The 16,050-nt window shown below is 39.3% G+C and overlaps 1 protein-coding gene across 8 annotated transcripts in view; it reads left to right on the top strand.

Moving 5' to 3' along the window:
* The first annotated feature begins 181 nt into the window (after nt 1-181).
* The window catches only part of itpr1b (inositol 1,4,5-trisphosphate receptor, type 1b), an 81,688-nt gene continuing 65,819 nt past the window's right edge, over nt 182-16,050 (top strand). For all 8 annotated transcript variants that reach the window (XM_069162656.1, XM_069162400.1, XM_069162318.1 and 5 more), the window contains exons 1-5: nt 182-359; nt 1,618-1,731; nt 6,267-6,337; nt 15,610-15,725; nt 15,847-15,933. In XM_069162656.1, coding sequence (XP_069018757.1) covers nt 1,640-1,731; nt 6,267-6,337; nt 15,610-15,725; nt 15,847-15,933 — 366 coding nt within the window. In that variant the 5' untranslated portion in view covers nt 182-359; nt 1,618-1,639. The remainder of the gene's footprint in view (nt 360-1,617; nt 1,732-6,266; nt 6,338-15,609; nt 15,726-15,846; nt 15,934-16,050) is intronic.

Genomic DNA, 16,050 nt, shown 5'->3' with positions numbered 1-16,050 from the left:
TTTGTATAGTTCAAATGATCTCAGCAAGGCCAAAAAAAAAAAAAAATTAATATCTACCAATTATATCTACGAATAATATTAGCTTCAATCCCCCGAAGAACTACATTACCCAGAGTGCTCTGCCGCAGTATAAATAGAAACGAAAGGGGCGTTCCCGCGGTGACATGTGGAGGAGGTAGAAGAGGATTGTCACCGCGGACGCATTCAGCTGTCAGAGATAACGCCGCTCAAGGCTGCTCTTACCTGGAGTTTCACTGCCATGGACTTAACCGAGGATAGCGCTGTGGAAATTATCCCGTGTTGACCCACTTCCTCCTGCGTTTCTTTCTCTCTTTGACGCCTTCTCTCGTTTCTGCCAGGTAAAGACCCTGTCTGTGTGTAGTTTTCCAGCTAGGGCATTGTTCATTTTGTCACTGAGATGTAAGCATCCCTGTCGAGGAAGTAGCCCACGCGCTCATTTGTTTCTGTTGTTTTGCTGCAGCTCGTGCGTAAAAAAAAAAAAAAATAATTAAAAAAAAAATAAAAATAAAATGAGGCGAGTTGACATTTAATTTCAGACAGCATGTTTGTGTCCCTTTTGGCAAACTCAGAAAACAGTTCCCAAACGTTTAAATTGCTTTAAATGTTCTGGAATTAGACTAAAATACAAAGTTTATGTTTGCGTGGTTGGAGAGTGAGCCGTCTGAATCTGGGTAAACATGACTTTTAGCTTCACACACACCACCAGGATTGCAGATACGTAGACTATATTTATCTTTTATATTTGGTATCATTTGATACCACAGTGCAACATACAATAAGTTTATGTCATGTGCCAGCCTAAAAAAAAAAATGTTTTTAAAAATGTTTGTTTGCTCGTCAACTGAAACAGGATCACATAGAGCAGTTAACCTCGAACTAATGTTGGGTTATATTATCCTGTGTGAAAGGCTGATATTCCCACAACCTGGGAACAGACTGCTGACCTAAATTTAAGGTGTATTGGTTTCACCCAGCCAACAATAGCACTGTACATGCACAAACTTTAATTGATTCTCCTCTAGGTATTTTACATTGTTTCATTTCCAACAATTCCTTGCAACTATTTTACACACATTGAATAGGCAGTGCAATTAAGCAGTTTATGTCTATGTTTTAAATTGAGAAAAAGATGAGCCTCGTTAATACAATGCAATGGATGCACTCATAGAGGGGAGTTATTTCGGTTTAAAACTCAGTTATATATATGGTTAAAGTAAATAATGCTAACTTTAGATGAGCTGATACTGTTGATCTTACAGTAGGTGGTGCTCTGAGGATGGGCTAAAAAAAAAAAAATCTGCCTGTCTGGACTGAGCTGGACACAAACTAGCAGTAAGTTGCCAAGGAAATAACATAAAAAGTGATTCATCTGGGTGATCATAACCTCTTTTGTTTACGATATTTTTTTTTTCGTTGAATCACCTGACTGTTAAACATTTATCATTTATATTAAACATAATGCATTTCAAAATTGCTACATTTTCTGTTGATCAACTTGTCATTTTAGGGCAACTTGGATCAAATACTTCACGATGTGATTTGCTTGTGCTCTGCCGATGACGCGATGCTTTAAAGACTTATGTCAATCTTTTGCAGGTGAGGTCAACCGTGACGAACCATGTCGGACAAAATGTCCAGTTTCCTCCATATTGGGGACATCTGTTCCCTTTATGCAGAGGGCTCCACCAGTGGATTTATCAGCACTTTAGGGTAAGCCTGCTTGTTTTACTATACATGTAGGTTTTCATGAGTCCTTCACCACCTCCCCTTTCAACTTACCTCCACGTGCTTCATGCGAGATTGCTGGATAGATGGAGCTTCCGACAATATTGTTGCAATGTGCACAATTACACAGTGCGGGCGACAAAATAAGCACACACACACACACACACACACACACACACACACACACACACACACACACACACACCTATGTCATAATTTACACAGGTTCTGTTTTGAGCCAAAGAGATGGCGGTGCAGAGAGAGGGTAGTGTAATGAACAGATTTAATGTCTCTGGTTAGTCGGTGGCAGCTACTGTCAACATAAGCGTTACCCGTATTTGGTAAAACATTTATCTGATATTGAGTGAAACTAAGGAATAGTTTAGATAAGTATTTTAGAAGTAAGTTGTTTTTAGTTTGTTTCAAATTCCACTGAGGTTTACATTGATGGAGGTGGACCTGAAATAATAGGTGTGTTTGAGAGAGGAAATTAAGCATTACAGAATACTTTACTGTCATCGATCAGGCTGAAGACCCATCTCTGTGCAGTGTATCTGGATTTAACCCTCTTGAGACTTTATTTTTGACAACACACAGCCTAGTCTGTCTTAGTTTTGACAATGAAGTATTTAAGCTCAAGTAATAGTAAAGTAATAAGCAGAACCTACAATATGTCTGTTATACTTTGGTTGCAGGATTGATAACTTTCTTTGGGTACATTTTGTAAATGAGAAAATCATATTCAACACATGTAGCAGCTCCAAGTACGGTATGCAACCTGCCCGAAAAAAAATCCTTTTACATTAAGGGTTTCACGAGAGAACCAGGAACAGCTAGTTTTACCAACTTTAAATTTAAGGACGTTGTTCTTCTTGCAGTTATAGCCACCTCATCATTGGGACGATTGTTTGCAGTTAAATGAATAGTTTTTCTTTTATTTAATGGTTTTGTCTTATTTATAAATACACAGCAGGCTACAACGATGGGGCGTAAGGAAAATATCTATACACCTAAGTATCGTGACATTATGTTTTGTAATACTATATTGATTGTCATAAACTCTGGTGCGTTGTGACCAATGAAACCCTACAGAAAACATGATGGTGCTTCATACAGGACCCGCACATCAACTTTGGACAACAGAAAGGGAACGCTATTGTTTAAACTTAAATGCAGCAGCTTCATGCATCTGACATTGAACGTAAAAACCTCAGTCTCTTGTCTTCTCTTACTTACACAATTATTCTAAAGTATTTTTTCACGGGGTTTATTTTCCTTACTGCCGTTTTCTGCTGCTCTGTATAACGTGGTGTCACAATGGGTTGTCATCTGTTGAAGGAGACGGCTTGTTTTGATCGAGCAGAATTGTTGTCATTTGAAATGTGATCATATTGAGGTAGACTTGAGATTGCATTTTGAATACGATTGATAGTGCAGTTGTAGTGTATACTGTGATAGGAAACAGCATATACTACCCTAAAATGAAATGGAAAACGTTGCGATGCATCGCAATATATTGAATCGTAACTCCTTTATTATGATGCGTATTGTCTTGCCAGTACACTGCCCAAATACCAAGTCCCTCTGTAAAACAGTGTCTGCCAAATGTTCTTATTAAAAAAGTGCTGGAATCTTGATTTTGCTGCTTTCCTATTTTAATTATGTGCCCTGAATTACCTTGTCTCTTCTGGCGACACGCTGAGCGCCATGTATTTAAGCAGTTGATGTCTCCCCTCCTCCCTAATTGTAGGCGATGAATTGAAAGTGCTTCTCATTATGCGAACATTGAGCAAATCTTGACATATTGTGGACGGTCACAGAAATAACAGAGGGCTAAAAGAAGAAGAACAGGAGGGGTGGGGGGGGGGGAATCATTGATGTCTATGTCCAGCATATCTGGCATTCTGTCCTCCAGACTTAGCCCGTCTCTCTCCCCTGCCTCCTTTCTATTTTCTTCCCCCGGGGTGAGAATGAGCACAACATCTGTATTGTCCTGTCCTCCCTTTCCCTTTCTAAGTGCTGCAATCTTCCTCCTCTTGCTTTGCCACCATTGTATTTGCCCCTCACCAGAGGCCGTAGCGGGCCTTCCTCCCTGCCAGCTTTCAGAGACCGTGATCTTCCACCGTTTAGTGTTGCGCGTCACCCACCGTGGCAACAAATGTGCGCCCAGCTTTGAAGACCGCCAACTTGACAGAGCTCATTTGTCAAATTTACCATCTTGAGTTGTTTTGCCTCGTAATCAACCCCCCGCCGCTGCCGTGAGCGCGCCCCGTTAAAGAGAAGAGCTGAGAGGATGTGGCTATTAATAGCATTATTGTATTAGATGTTGCTTTTGCTGTCAGCATGCTGAATGTGACCCCTGAGAGATGGTCGCAGCCATCTGGACCACTTGCAGGCACAGAGAGGGTGGCAACCAACGTCTCGATACAGCCGTGACGCTTCATCCCAGAATGCAAATGCAGGTTTCTTCCTGACCTTGGATGACAATGACTCTTAAAACTCCTGTTCTTTTTGGACCTCGGCCCATCAGTGCATCGGTGTGATCAGGGCTCCGGCTCTTCGTTCCCAAAGAGAAGACTCTGACAACATGTGACTTCTTCCTTCATCGTCAGAGTACTCCTGCGTCGCGGTGTATACTGCATGAGCTATAAAAAGATGCTACAGACCGGACCAGCTTGAGCTTCCTACAGAAGTGTTTTATTTGTGCCGATCCACTGTCTCATAGTATCCCCAGGGGGTCCCCCCCCCCTTCCCTCCCCCCCTCCCGTATTTTCTCTATTTTGCACTCCTATTGAGTTAAAAAGGGGTTCTATCAACATATTTTGAATATTGTTTAGAACAATATCAATACAAGACGGACTAATGGTGCAAAGTGCGGTGGGCCAATTAGAAACCTTTCATGTCATTTTAAGCTTCATGAACGTTTTCGCAAATTTTCTTTGCGTTCTAAAGTGTGGTGGTTTTGCACAATTGGGATTGTAGGAGTTTAGACCGTTTAAGCTGCTCAAAGACATTCCGGTGCTTCGAACTCCGCGGTTGGATGAGTACTTGTAAACTCTTATTTCGAATGTTGAAATTGTATCCTTGCGTCGCCAATGTGATGATACAAATACTAAAGATTAGATCAAGTTTAAATCAGTGTGTGTTATTCAGTGTTTACTTTACTGTTGGGGAATTTAAGTCAGTTCTAAAGGTTGTGGGAAATAGTGTAAGTTTGTTTTGTTTTTAAATGTCTTATCCAGATCATTTTGACAACGACGCCTTTTAGATTTTGTCTTTACTTTTATTTCATTTGAACTAGATATTTGTATTCTTTTGTTCCATTTCAGATGGATAGTGTTTATTCTTATGTCTTTTGTCTGTTTTTTTATTTTTATTTTTTTGATATGTGTTGTTGATAAGACAATGAAACAGGATCCAGAAAGTCCAGTTTGATTAAAATAACAGTCAATCTGAGTGGTATTCATATGCCAAAATACTGCACGGCAGGTTTTTAAGACTCGGAGAAAGAATGTTGAAATTCTGGAAAGTTACCACATCTCCAACTACTTCATCTCTGTCACTGCGACTCGGAGGTAAACAGTAGAAATACAGCATTTATGTGGTATGGGCTTGACGCTGCTGGTCGGCTGGAATTTGTCTGTGTGGAATTTGCAGGTTCTCTTTGTGTCTGCGTGGGTTCTCCCTGGGTGCTCTGGCTTCCTGCCGCCATACAAAGACATGCTTGCTCGGTAAATTGGTGATTGGCTGTAGTTGTGTAGTTTTGTGTGTGTGTGTGTGTGTGTGTGTGTGTGTGTGTGTGTGTGTGTGTGTGTGTGTGTGAGAGAGCTGTTTTTCTGTGGGGGCCCTGTGACGGACTGGTGATCTGTCCATGGCGTACCCTACCTTTCCCCAAAGTCATCCAGGTTTGGCTCCAGCCCCCCCGTGACCCTTGTTCAGTATAGATGACGGCTGGATGGACGTAGTCGTGTACACATTCCACAGTGGTGCACACGTTTCATCGGTCAGCACGACGCAATGTAGGAGGATTTTGTGTCGCGGCGTAAATTGAACCAGATAATAACATTTTTGTTGCCGGGTGACCCTCTTTTAACCTTGCAAGGGTTAAAGTCAGGGGTTAACGTGATTCAAGTGTCCATGTATGACACGCCAGTGAGTCAGCATCCATAATAATCGGACATTGGAGGTGACACATTTGAATGTAATGCAGCCTTTATTAGTCTTATTAATTACATCTCTGACTTTCTTGTTATTACGTGCCATAATCGCTGTCCTGGAAAATATTTGTCTTCCTGTGATTAAATACACCGTTGTAAACAATTAACTCAACACACTTACATTTTCTTTATTCCCTATTATTTCCTGATATGAACTTCATCAGACTTATTATGATATTATTACTTTCATCAGAGTGAGGATTATGTTATGAAGGAAATGTTACTTTGATTGTTTATGTATGAATAATGACAACTTTTGTGTCGTGAATGATTGAATCCTTAAGATGATGACTGTGTCCTCAGGCTTGTGGATGACCGCTGTGTGGTGCAACCAGACACGGGTGACCTCAACAACCCACCCAAGAAATTCAGAGGTAAGAATTTAAAATCCCTTGGTCATCACCCAGTTTTAATTTGATGTCGCACGAGATGAGTCAGGATTGCTGCCCGTTGTGGTCATTGCTCTCTTCAATACCATTCAAGTTGACATTGATAGAAAATGTTTTATTCTTAGTGTTCTTTTGGTTACTTGCTGTGGAAACACACAAGACGAACCAGACAGAAACCGAACAGAATCCTGTAGTACGTCACCGCTTGGTAAACAGGATACACAAGTAGATAAGATGGGCTCTGGCTTCCATGTCTCTTCCATGTGCAGTTGTGTGTTGCGCTTAGTTCTGTTTACTGTTTTTAATTTGAACGCATTTGTGTTTATTAAGGGTTGCGTAGATAGTCCTCTGTTCAGTTGTTTTGGACATAGAGACATTGAAGGAGTATATCTGTAAATATACTCCTCTTATTGGTTTCTCATGCCGTTAGATCTTTACTAAAAGACATTTAGAAGATGCAAAAACAGCAGCTCTGCTACTCAAGAGGCCCCTTTGTCTTCAGAACAGCGGAATTATTTTTTGTTAACGTGGTGCTTAAAATGCTCTCTGGTAATTTTGTTCCCATGCAGGTTCAAGTAGTGCTGCTTCAACAGCATTTTCAGATTTTAAACTACAGATTCATGCTGTGAGCTTTCACTTCAATCAAAAGGCATTTTACTGTGTTAACATTTGGAAGCTGTGCAGGCCACTTTACAGAGTCTCTTTTGCAGCTCTGAAACCATGTTAATATGGTTATAGTTATACTGGCTCATTAATCTGTTGAGAAAGGGCTGACTGCAGCCATGATAAACCTGTTTAGCAATAAGAGCCCATGAGAGCTGTTGCATTCAGATATTCTCACCTGGCAAGAAAGGGAGTACGGAAAACATTCAGCACAATACCCGACAAACCTTGTTTGACGCGAATGAATCCATAAATTTGTGCAATTTTATTGCAAATTCTGAGCCTATCATCCACCACTAAAGAAATGGACATGTGACAAAGAGACAAGTACTGTAAATAATATACCCACTAAGTATATTTGGCAATTAAAACCATTTCTGGATGTTTTGGCAGGTTTCTGAGGAAGGTCTTTGGTTAATTAATTAAAAGTGAAATGACACAACTACCAAGGTCATTTCCATTTACTTAGAACTGTATTCCTTTCAAACTGACTAAAAAGGCCTTTTTATACATGATGGCTTGCAGGTTCGTATTTAATGTGTCCCTGTCATGTCACCGGTTATGCTCTCTGATATCATCCTTAAGTTATGATAACCAGGAAGAGGATGATGCATCTCCAGACCCACTGAGGAGGATTGGATTGTTTAACATCTTTTTACCACAACGGATAAACCTGCGCATTATTTTATATTACGTTATCATTTCTTTAGGTGGTATTTGGGTCTGTAGAGCTGTTTTTTTTTTTTTTGTTAAAAGCCAATCAGCTGGGGAGTTCATTTTGATGGAAACTATGAATTTGATCTGATTTAGAATTCTGTAGCAAGAAACCTTTGACGACTGAAAATGTGGCCAAAGCAAAGGGATATTTAATTGAAGAATACAAAAAAAAAGTGTTCATAGTTAGTTTATATCAGTTGCAAAAAAAACCTCCTTGTGATTCACGCTTGAGAAATTTCTGTAAAATATGAATATAAATCTTATTCAAAGTAGGCCAGTCAGAACCTCAACCTTAACGTAACTTCAAAACACGGGTACGGCCGAGAAGTTTTTCAACCAGCGAGCTGGTGGACTGAACCTTTCTAGTTTAGAAACACTTGAGGTTTGTTGCGAGGACACAAGTATGCATGTGGTGTTGTTTATAGTGGTTCCAGTTGCAGAATGAGCGGTTTCTCCTCGGCAGAGTTTTGTACAAAGCCTGCCACAGCAACCTGCCACCACATCTTAACATCACTTAACAAGCTCGAACCCGACAGCAAGAATATGTCACAGATTAGCTGCCAGCTATGTGCATAAAAATACATCATGATTTACTTTTTGGGAAGACCAGGTGTAATTCTATGGTTGATTTGTTCCGAATGTCCTTACAATTTAAACAGTGATACTGCGTAATGTGTGTCTATCCCATTTCATTTGATTTGAATCTAAATCATTCGATTCTTGGGGTTTGGTGGGCTGTCGGTGTGATGGCTGGCTGTAATCGGTTTTGCAAACAACGTTAGGATGTCAGCTGCTTGAACTTTTCCTTGAGGCGCCACTTGTCCGCCGTTTTGACCTGAAAACCTTTACAACCAAGTCGCGTCTATTCACGAACCCTCGTCACAGGTTGGACATGTCTCTGAGCCGGGACCACTAAGTGATGTTTCCGAGTTCTTCATTCTTCATTTGAATAGTGTCAAGACTCTCAAAAAGGTAAAACACTCCAGTATAACTCAAGAAAAACCCAAAGATTTGACTACAAAAATTGATTGGTCATTAATTTAGTAGCCACTACCGAAACTGTAGTATTTCTGGCTTCTGGCCTAAAAGCTGATCAGTCATGCAAAGGGAATCTTTGACTTATTTTTTTGTATGAGTTCAGTTACTTGCAAATGATAAACGTTATGATTAAATGTTATTAAGCTCCAATACTAGTTTTAAGATGCAGTACACACAGGATGAATTAGGCCTCTCGAGTGTCCCATGTAGACGTAGCCTTAGCATGCAGTAGACCAAGAGGAAGATGACAATAATCATGGAATAAAACATAACCTTTGTAACATTTCAAATTTGTAACTGTTAGTGTTGAGGCTAAATGATGTATTTTTGTTGTGGTTGTATTGTGTCTTAATACATTGTGGTTCAATGCAGCACATTGTGCCGTGTCAACACATCCCACTGAACAAAGCCAATACTCAAATAATAAGTAGCGATCGAAACCTAAAGTAAACACAGTCAAATGTTGTTTGCAGTTGTTGCACTGCCTGGCACTACATGTCTCAGCTGTTTCAGCTTTCTCACTCTTTATATTTGTTCATGTTTGTGGTTTTGAGCGATTATACGTTGTTGGTTCACATCTGTTGATTAGAAGTAGGATTATTACACGCAGATTTTTGCTAGAACAGACGCAATACCAACTTGCGTGTCAGACTAAAATACAGTGGACAATGCTGTGTCCTGCTGGAGCTTAATCAATGCATGACCAGTCAAAAATAAACAAAACTATTTTCAACAATTACAGAGTGAGGTATACCCAGTCATGTAAGAAGCATTTCGGAGTTCAGTCAAATTGATAGTCTGTCTCACTAAATTTGCTGTCCACACATCATGTTAACTTACAATAGCCTATTTTTACTGTGGGAGCTGTGTGGAGTTGGTGACAAATTCGATCTGTCTTTGTTTTTGAAGTCAATGAGTCACTGTTGAACTCTCTATGTCAAAAGTGGGTCATTTTAGTTTTAATACTAGGGTGTTATTTTCACATCCACTTATTAGGAGGCATCTAACAGGAACTGCTATTACCATAACAACCACAGTCTTAACTGAAAATAGTAAATTCTTCTTAGTGGCATATTGTTTGTTTTTTCAACAAATACAATTAAACAAGAACTCCTGACATAAACAATGTGTTTGGAAATTCAATATTATGGATTCAATATTACAATAAATGATTGATTTGAATAATAATTGTTAATTTGAATTTAAATACATTTTAATTGTACAGACTTTGGTCTGTATAGCATGGTAAGGACTATTAATTTAAGAATGAGTTCAAGTTCTCCATATTTAAGATTATTACTTCACCCTCTATGTACTTTGCATATTATTTATATCCTGTTTGAAACCTTCCACTGCTCTCTGTTGAAACTATTTGTTGTTTGCATTGTCTTGTCATGAAACATGTTACATAATTAATATGTATTTGGACTGATGCACTTGTGTGCCAGTTTTTAAACACGGATGATTTGGCATCATGAACCTCTTGGTTTCCTTATGTCACTTTAAGACAATATATTGGAAATGCATATTGCTTATTCTATTTCCAGTGAAATCAGTTTTACAAATCTAACAGTAAATTGTTTTCCAACCCATCAGTCATTATTTTCTTCTAAGGTTCCAGAGATCTTGCAAATTTATGCTTATAATGTGTTTGGTGATGGGGTTTTTAATCTGCTGTACCAGGAAGAGTTCTACACATCAGATGAAGAGCAGATAGGGAGCAATTTTTTTTTTATGGTTTTCAACATGGCCCTGCTTTTCCAGTTGAGGACACAAAGAAACAACCTCACGTGTTCTTTTCTAACTGAGCTATTCAAATGATATTCAAAGATGTGATATAGCACCATAACGTGCAGCCACGGCAGAGAGACAAATGTGCTACAAGCTGTGGCACCTTTTACTCTTTACGTGACCCTACACCTTTTTCACAGCAGCAAGCGGCACTACATGTTCTATTATTTTTGGAAAAGCACTATTATCTAGGAACACCTTTTTCCACATTAGCCTACATATTATAACCTGATGATAAATCCAACCACAGACTGCAGTTTCAGCTCTGTTTGTGAGGCCAGTGTTAAACAGATGCAAAGTGTACTAGAGCTAAATCCTAATGTCTCTGTTGAGTATTAATAACTCGTATAAGCTAAAGTCTGTATTGCAGGGAGCTGCATCCATGACAATACTCCTTTATCTCTCACCTGAGTGGCTACTACATCAATTAAAGTGTTTCTGTGTGTGTTTACTCGCGTAAAGGTTGATTATATTATGATTACCTTGTTAGAAATCTTTTTTTTTTTTTTTTTAACCCATGCCCACAAAAAGGAGACATTAGGAGACCTTCGTGTATCTCATTGCTCAAAGTTTGTGCACAGTAATGTAACTTTTTGTTGTCATAGATGTGAAGTCCAGAAATTGGTAAATATTCCAGATGTATGTAGGCCTAGTTTGCTTATTTTCAGCTGTGGTGCTTCTATGTTGTCTGTGTCAAGATTTCAAATTCGTTGTACTTTGGTGTTGTGTAGCGGTATAAGTTAAGTTTATATGCGAGGTTTATTTAAAGATTATACATTGCCAAATAGTGGTTAGCACTGTCGCCTCACAGCGCAGGGGGTTCTGGGTTCGATCTCGGCTTAGGGCCTTTCTGTGTGGCGTTTGCATGTTCTCCCTGTCCAGAGACATGCGTGACAGGTTAATGGGGGATTCTACAAAAATCCCCCCTTCAGGGGTGAATGAGCGTGTGATGTTTCTGTCTATTTATAGGTGTTAGCCCTGTGATAGGCTGGCGACCTGTTCGAAGTGAGCTGGGATAGGCTCCTGTGACCCTGTTCAGGATTAAACGGGTATAGGTGATGGATGGACATTACAAACAATTTATATTCTATGGTTTAAAGTGGTTAATTACAAAAATAATCAATATGCTATGGTATGAAGTGGTTCCAAAGAAAATTGTCACAGCTTGTTCTGTGATTATTTTTTTTTTCTCCAGTGTAACCAGGCAACTGTTTTTAGTAACACAATGTTATTGAATTGAACCACTAGCAACAGTCCATTTATGTCACTGACAACCATCCCAAAACCATGGACCAAAGAAACCAAAACTATTGTCAGAGTTAAGACAGAGTGGTTGTGATCAGTGTAGGAAAAATAAGTAACTGTTCTTTTGTGTGCAAATCAACTAACCCGATACATGACAATTGACATGAAAGCGGTGTGTACGGCCTTAATTTCATGACATTATGAATGTTTGTAAAATACAGAGTTTACAGTATTCTGCTTACAGCAGAAAAATTGTTTATGCTGCAGTAATTTTTGGAATTTGATTCAACTATTTTTAACTGTGAAAACCACGTTGAAATCTACTGTATCTGCTGTGAATCCTCTGAGTGCTGGCTCAGTTCACTTTCCTGTCATCCTTCTCGTCTACTGTCAGTCAATGTCAAAATTGAAGAACATGAAGTTCACATTCAGCATTCAAGTATTTCTGAAATAGGTGAAGCAATTTTTTTTTAAAAGTTTTTTTGTTTTTCGATTATGTCTGTGTTTTGAGAATGACATTTTTCTCCTCATCTCAGCTGGCAGTTTGACATGTCACACACAGATGTTCCACTTACAAAGCTCTGCCATTGTGTCTTATCACACCGGTATTGCTCAATGATGGTTCAGTGGAATGGGGCCGTCATTAAAATTATGAGATCCACCTGCAATTTTCCAGGGAGAGAGGGGGGGGGCATTCGATGTAGAAACCCTGTCTTTTTTGGTTCACGCTGTATGCAGTAAGCGGAAAGTAGTTTACACACATCAATCCATATTGGAAATTTTCAAAGTCACTATAATGCAAAACCAAGTCATAAACATTTGGACAGTTATCCATTTGGATATGAAAGCATCAAAAAATGTTAAAAGGGTTGTATTTCCCACAAATATTTTTCGATATTGACATAGACCCACTCAAACTAAAGCCAAATTGGGCACTCTGATGTAGTGATGATGCATTTTTTTTTTTATATATCAAATGGAGGATGTCCTGAAGAAAAAAGCTGGAAGATCTTAAAATGTGTAGCCTGAAGGGGGGCATGATGAAGATGCGAGATACCTACCAGCAACTATCAAGCATCAAAAATGTCCACACTGGCAGCAATGCAAATTTGTGACTGTTGTGAGACTTCCTAAAAAGTTCAAATATATTTGCGTCAGCTCATTCTTCAGAAGAAATTATGGATTTCTTAATTCAGTCAAATGGCAAAAATATATTTTCAAATTCGACACGGCTGGTATAGGATACTAAGATATAGCACTGTGTATCGTAGAGCGCATCAGTCGGTCACAATACAGGCAGCTGGACAGACAGACAGGCCAACGATCTGGGAAAGCAGCATTTTTTTTTTATTTTTTATTTTTTTTTTGGGGGGGGGGGGGTATTTTGGGGTCACACTTGCTGTGACAGGTGAGCTGACCAACAGGGATGAAGCTGTGTGCTCTGTCAGTCCAGGAATGTTTTGGGGATGGTCTTGAAATCCCGATGCAAGTGGGCTTTAAATGCAGCATCTCAATGAATATTCTTCACAGCGGAAAAACTCGTGACGTCACAATACCAGAAATTCACAGTGTGATTGGTTGACGCCTTTATTCGTAACGCAGACAATCAGATAAATCGACCTCCTTCTGAAAACAATAAAATGTCGCTTTTTAAAAAAAAAAAAAAAATTAATTTGCGTCCTGTTTACTAATGACTAAAACAACAGTTCCAAATTTATTCACATTCAAATGAGTTGCACCAAAAAAAAAAAAAAAGGCCGCCGGTGTGTAAAGGCATTTACTATCCCGACGCTCACATACCATTTAGAATTTGGACCTTAAAATAAATTGGATTGTGCAGCATACATTCTGTTAAATAAAGCGGTGATGTCCGCCGGTCCGTTAACGAGCGGATTACTGCTTTTTACAGTTCATTTCTTAAATGTCGAGCAGGTGTGCTGCAATGACTGCAGAGTTTGGTGTTAGAAGACGGGGTCGGAGCTTTGCAGCGTTTGGCCGTTGTAAAGATCAACATTTTCCTCGGGCGTCAATACCACACGAGGGGCCGTTCTCGTGGACTCCTCGTGTACACGGTACATACGACCCCGTTTGAACGCAGGATTACTCAGAAAGTTAATTTAGCACTTCAACTACAAAGTTAAAACACTTTAATTAGCCATTGGAAAAATAAGTGAGCGTAGTGATATTGAATAAAAAAAAAAAAAAAAAATCTGCCTCAAGTTTATTTCTTATTGGTGACTTTATCGTGTTACTATTTTACTTCTCTGTCTGTTTTTTTTTTTTTTTTTTGCCTCTTTCATTGTTGGAGCAGTGGAAAAAGGATTTAGGAAATCCCTTAATCAACCTACATTACTTCTCCCATCATTTAGCATTTTTATGCTCTAAACCTACCACCTGCCCATGGAATTCAAACTCCTCCCAGATTATATTTTTCTTTTCTCCATAACCTTATTTGCTCACAGATGTTCTCCCAGTGCCCCATTTTCTTCATTGGTCCTTGACCTCCTCCCTTCCTGTCTTCCTCCTTCCACTCATGCTCCATGATGGATAATCCCTGGACTGTCTTTCATTGGCCGCATTTCCAACAGAGGCTGCCAGTGGCTATTTTTTACCACAGTTACAGCTCCTCAGGTCTCCTGTACCAGTTCACATATACAGTGCGGTAAATATACTATAGAGGATGGAGTGTCTGTTTCTAGTATGTGACTCAATCTGACCAGATTAAAGTAAAAAAAAAAAACAGGGCGTGTTTCTGTTTTTGAGAGATTGACTATTTAGTCTGAAGTAATGGTAACGTGAACAACCATTAGCATTAGCTCGCTCTCTGTAAGTCGATCACATAAAATGGGTTTTTAACCCAAAGCATTTATCTTTACAGATAATTAACACAGTTGACAGATAGCTGATAGATTATTAAAGTGAATTAATGAACTTTACACATTTTCATATTATAGAGTATTGTCCTTAGTATCACCTCCAACAACTGTCTTCAGCTGTAATATTGGTGGACAGAGCAAGTCAACCAGACTTTTGTTATTAAAGTTTAATGTATGTGATGATGTTTTGTCACAAAGTGTTTACTGACTGAATGGTTTGTCTGAAAGTATTAACGATGCTTATTAGCAGGCTCAGCTGCTGTCTTTGTTAATCCACAATGTTTTTATTTGATATTCTGTCATTCTTCCATTGATCAGGTTTTAAATATGCTTTGTGATTAATAGTAGCTTGTTTAATAACTGATCAGGAGACAATGTAAACAAGGCATCATCCTCTGCAGAACATGAATATTTCATTGAAATCTGGTGAGTTGTTGCCAGGACGGGACGTTTATCTGTAACACTTGCTGCCAGTGGGGCAACGTTTTTATCATTCCTGCTGTAACATTAATACAATAGCCTGCTGTACATCTTCAACAAACTCAGATGAGGAGGGTCCAGGCTGAGACATTTTAGTATTTTAAAACAAGTTCAGGAGTGTATGAGGTCAGAGTAATGCAGACTGATCTTCTCTTGTTTTACAAATTTAACCCAAATTTGTCGTACTGAATCTCAAATGCTTAAATTTACACTCTATGTAGCCTCACAGTTACACACTCACATTTTTCATGCTGGGGATCAACGGAGTACCCTGCAATTGCTTGTGCAAAACTGTTCACATGGTTTCATTTTCTCCCAAAACGTTGCTTTGTTTGGAAACATTCTGCTGCTTGCTGTGGTCAAGCTGCTAGGTATGTGTGGAGACTCGCCTTAATGCTAAATGAGGACATTTGACTTTTTCCCTTTTCTTGTTTTTTTTCCCCCCAGACTGCCTTTTCAAACTGTGCCCTATGAACAGATACTCAGCACAGAAACAGTTCTGGAAAGCAGCCAAACCTGGAGGCAACAGTACGACTGACACAGTTCTACTCACTAAACTTCATGTAAGACGCACGTCATTATCTCCAGAAATCTTAATTTCTGTCCTGTTTTGTTGATCATTTGAAAAATTTCAGTTCAGACAGAGTGCGTGTTTCCATCTCTGTCTCCTGCTCTGTGTTTTAGCATGCTGCTGACCTTGAGAAGAAGCAGAATGAGTCTGAAAACCGCAAGCTGCTGGGAACAGTCATCCAGTATGGAAATGTCATTCAGGTGCGTTCAGGGACCTATGAGATAAGGTGCTTTGCTTAATAGACCTGCAGCAATATTTAGCACGGTATATGACACCATAATTCTGTTCAATTCAGGGAGGAGTTTTGAATACCTACA

The sequence above is a fragment of the Embiotoca jacksoni genome, unplaced genomic scaffold (genome assembly GCF_022577435.1).
Source record: "Embiotoca jacksoni isolate LCO1_2020_lvr unplaced genomic scaffold, fEmbJac1.0.p SCAF_1, whole genome shotgun sequence".
Taxonomy (NCBI): domain Eukaryota; kingdom Metazoa; phylum Chordata; class Actinopteri; family Embiotocidae; genus Embiotoca; species Embiotoca jacksoni.
Note: the sequence above shows the minus strand (reverse complement) of the source record. Positions and strands in the feature narration are given on the sequence as shown.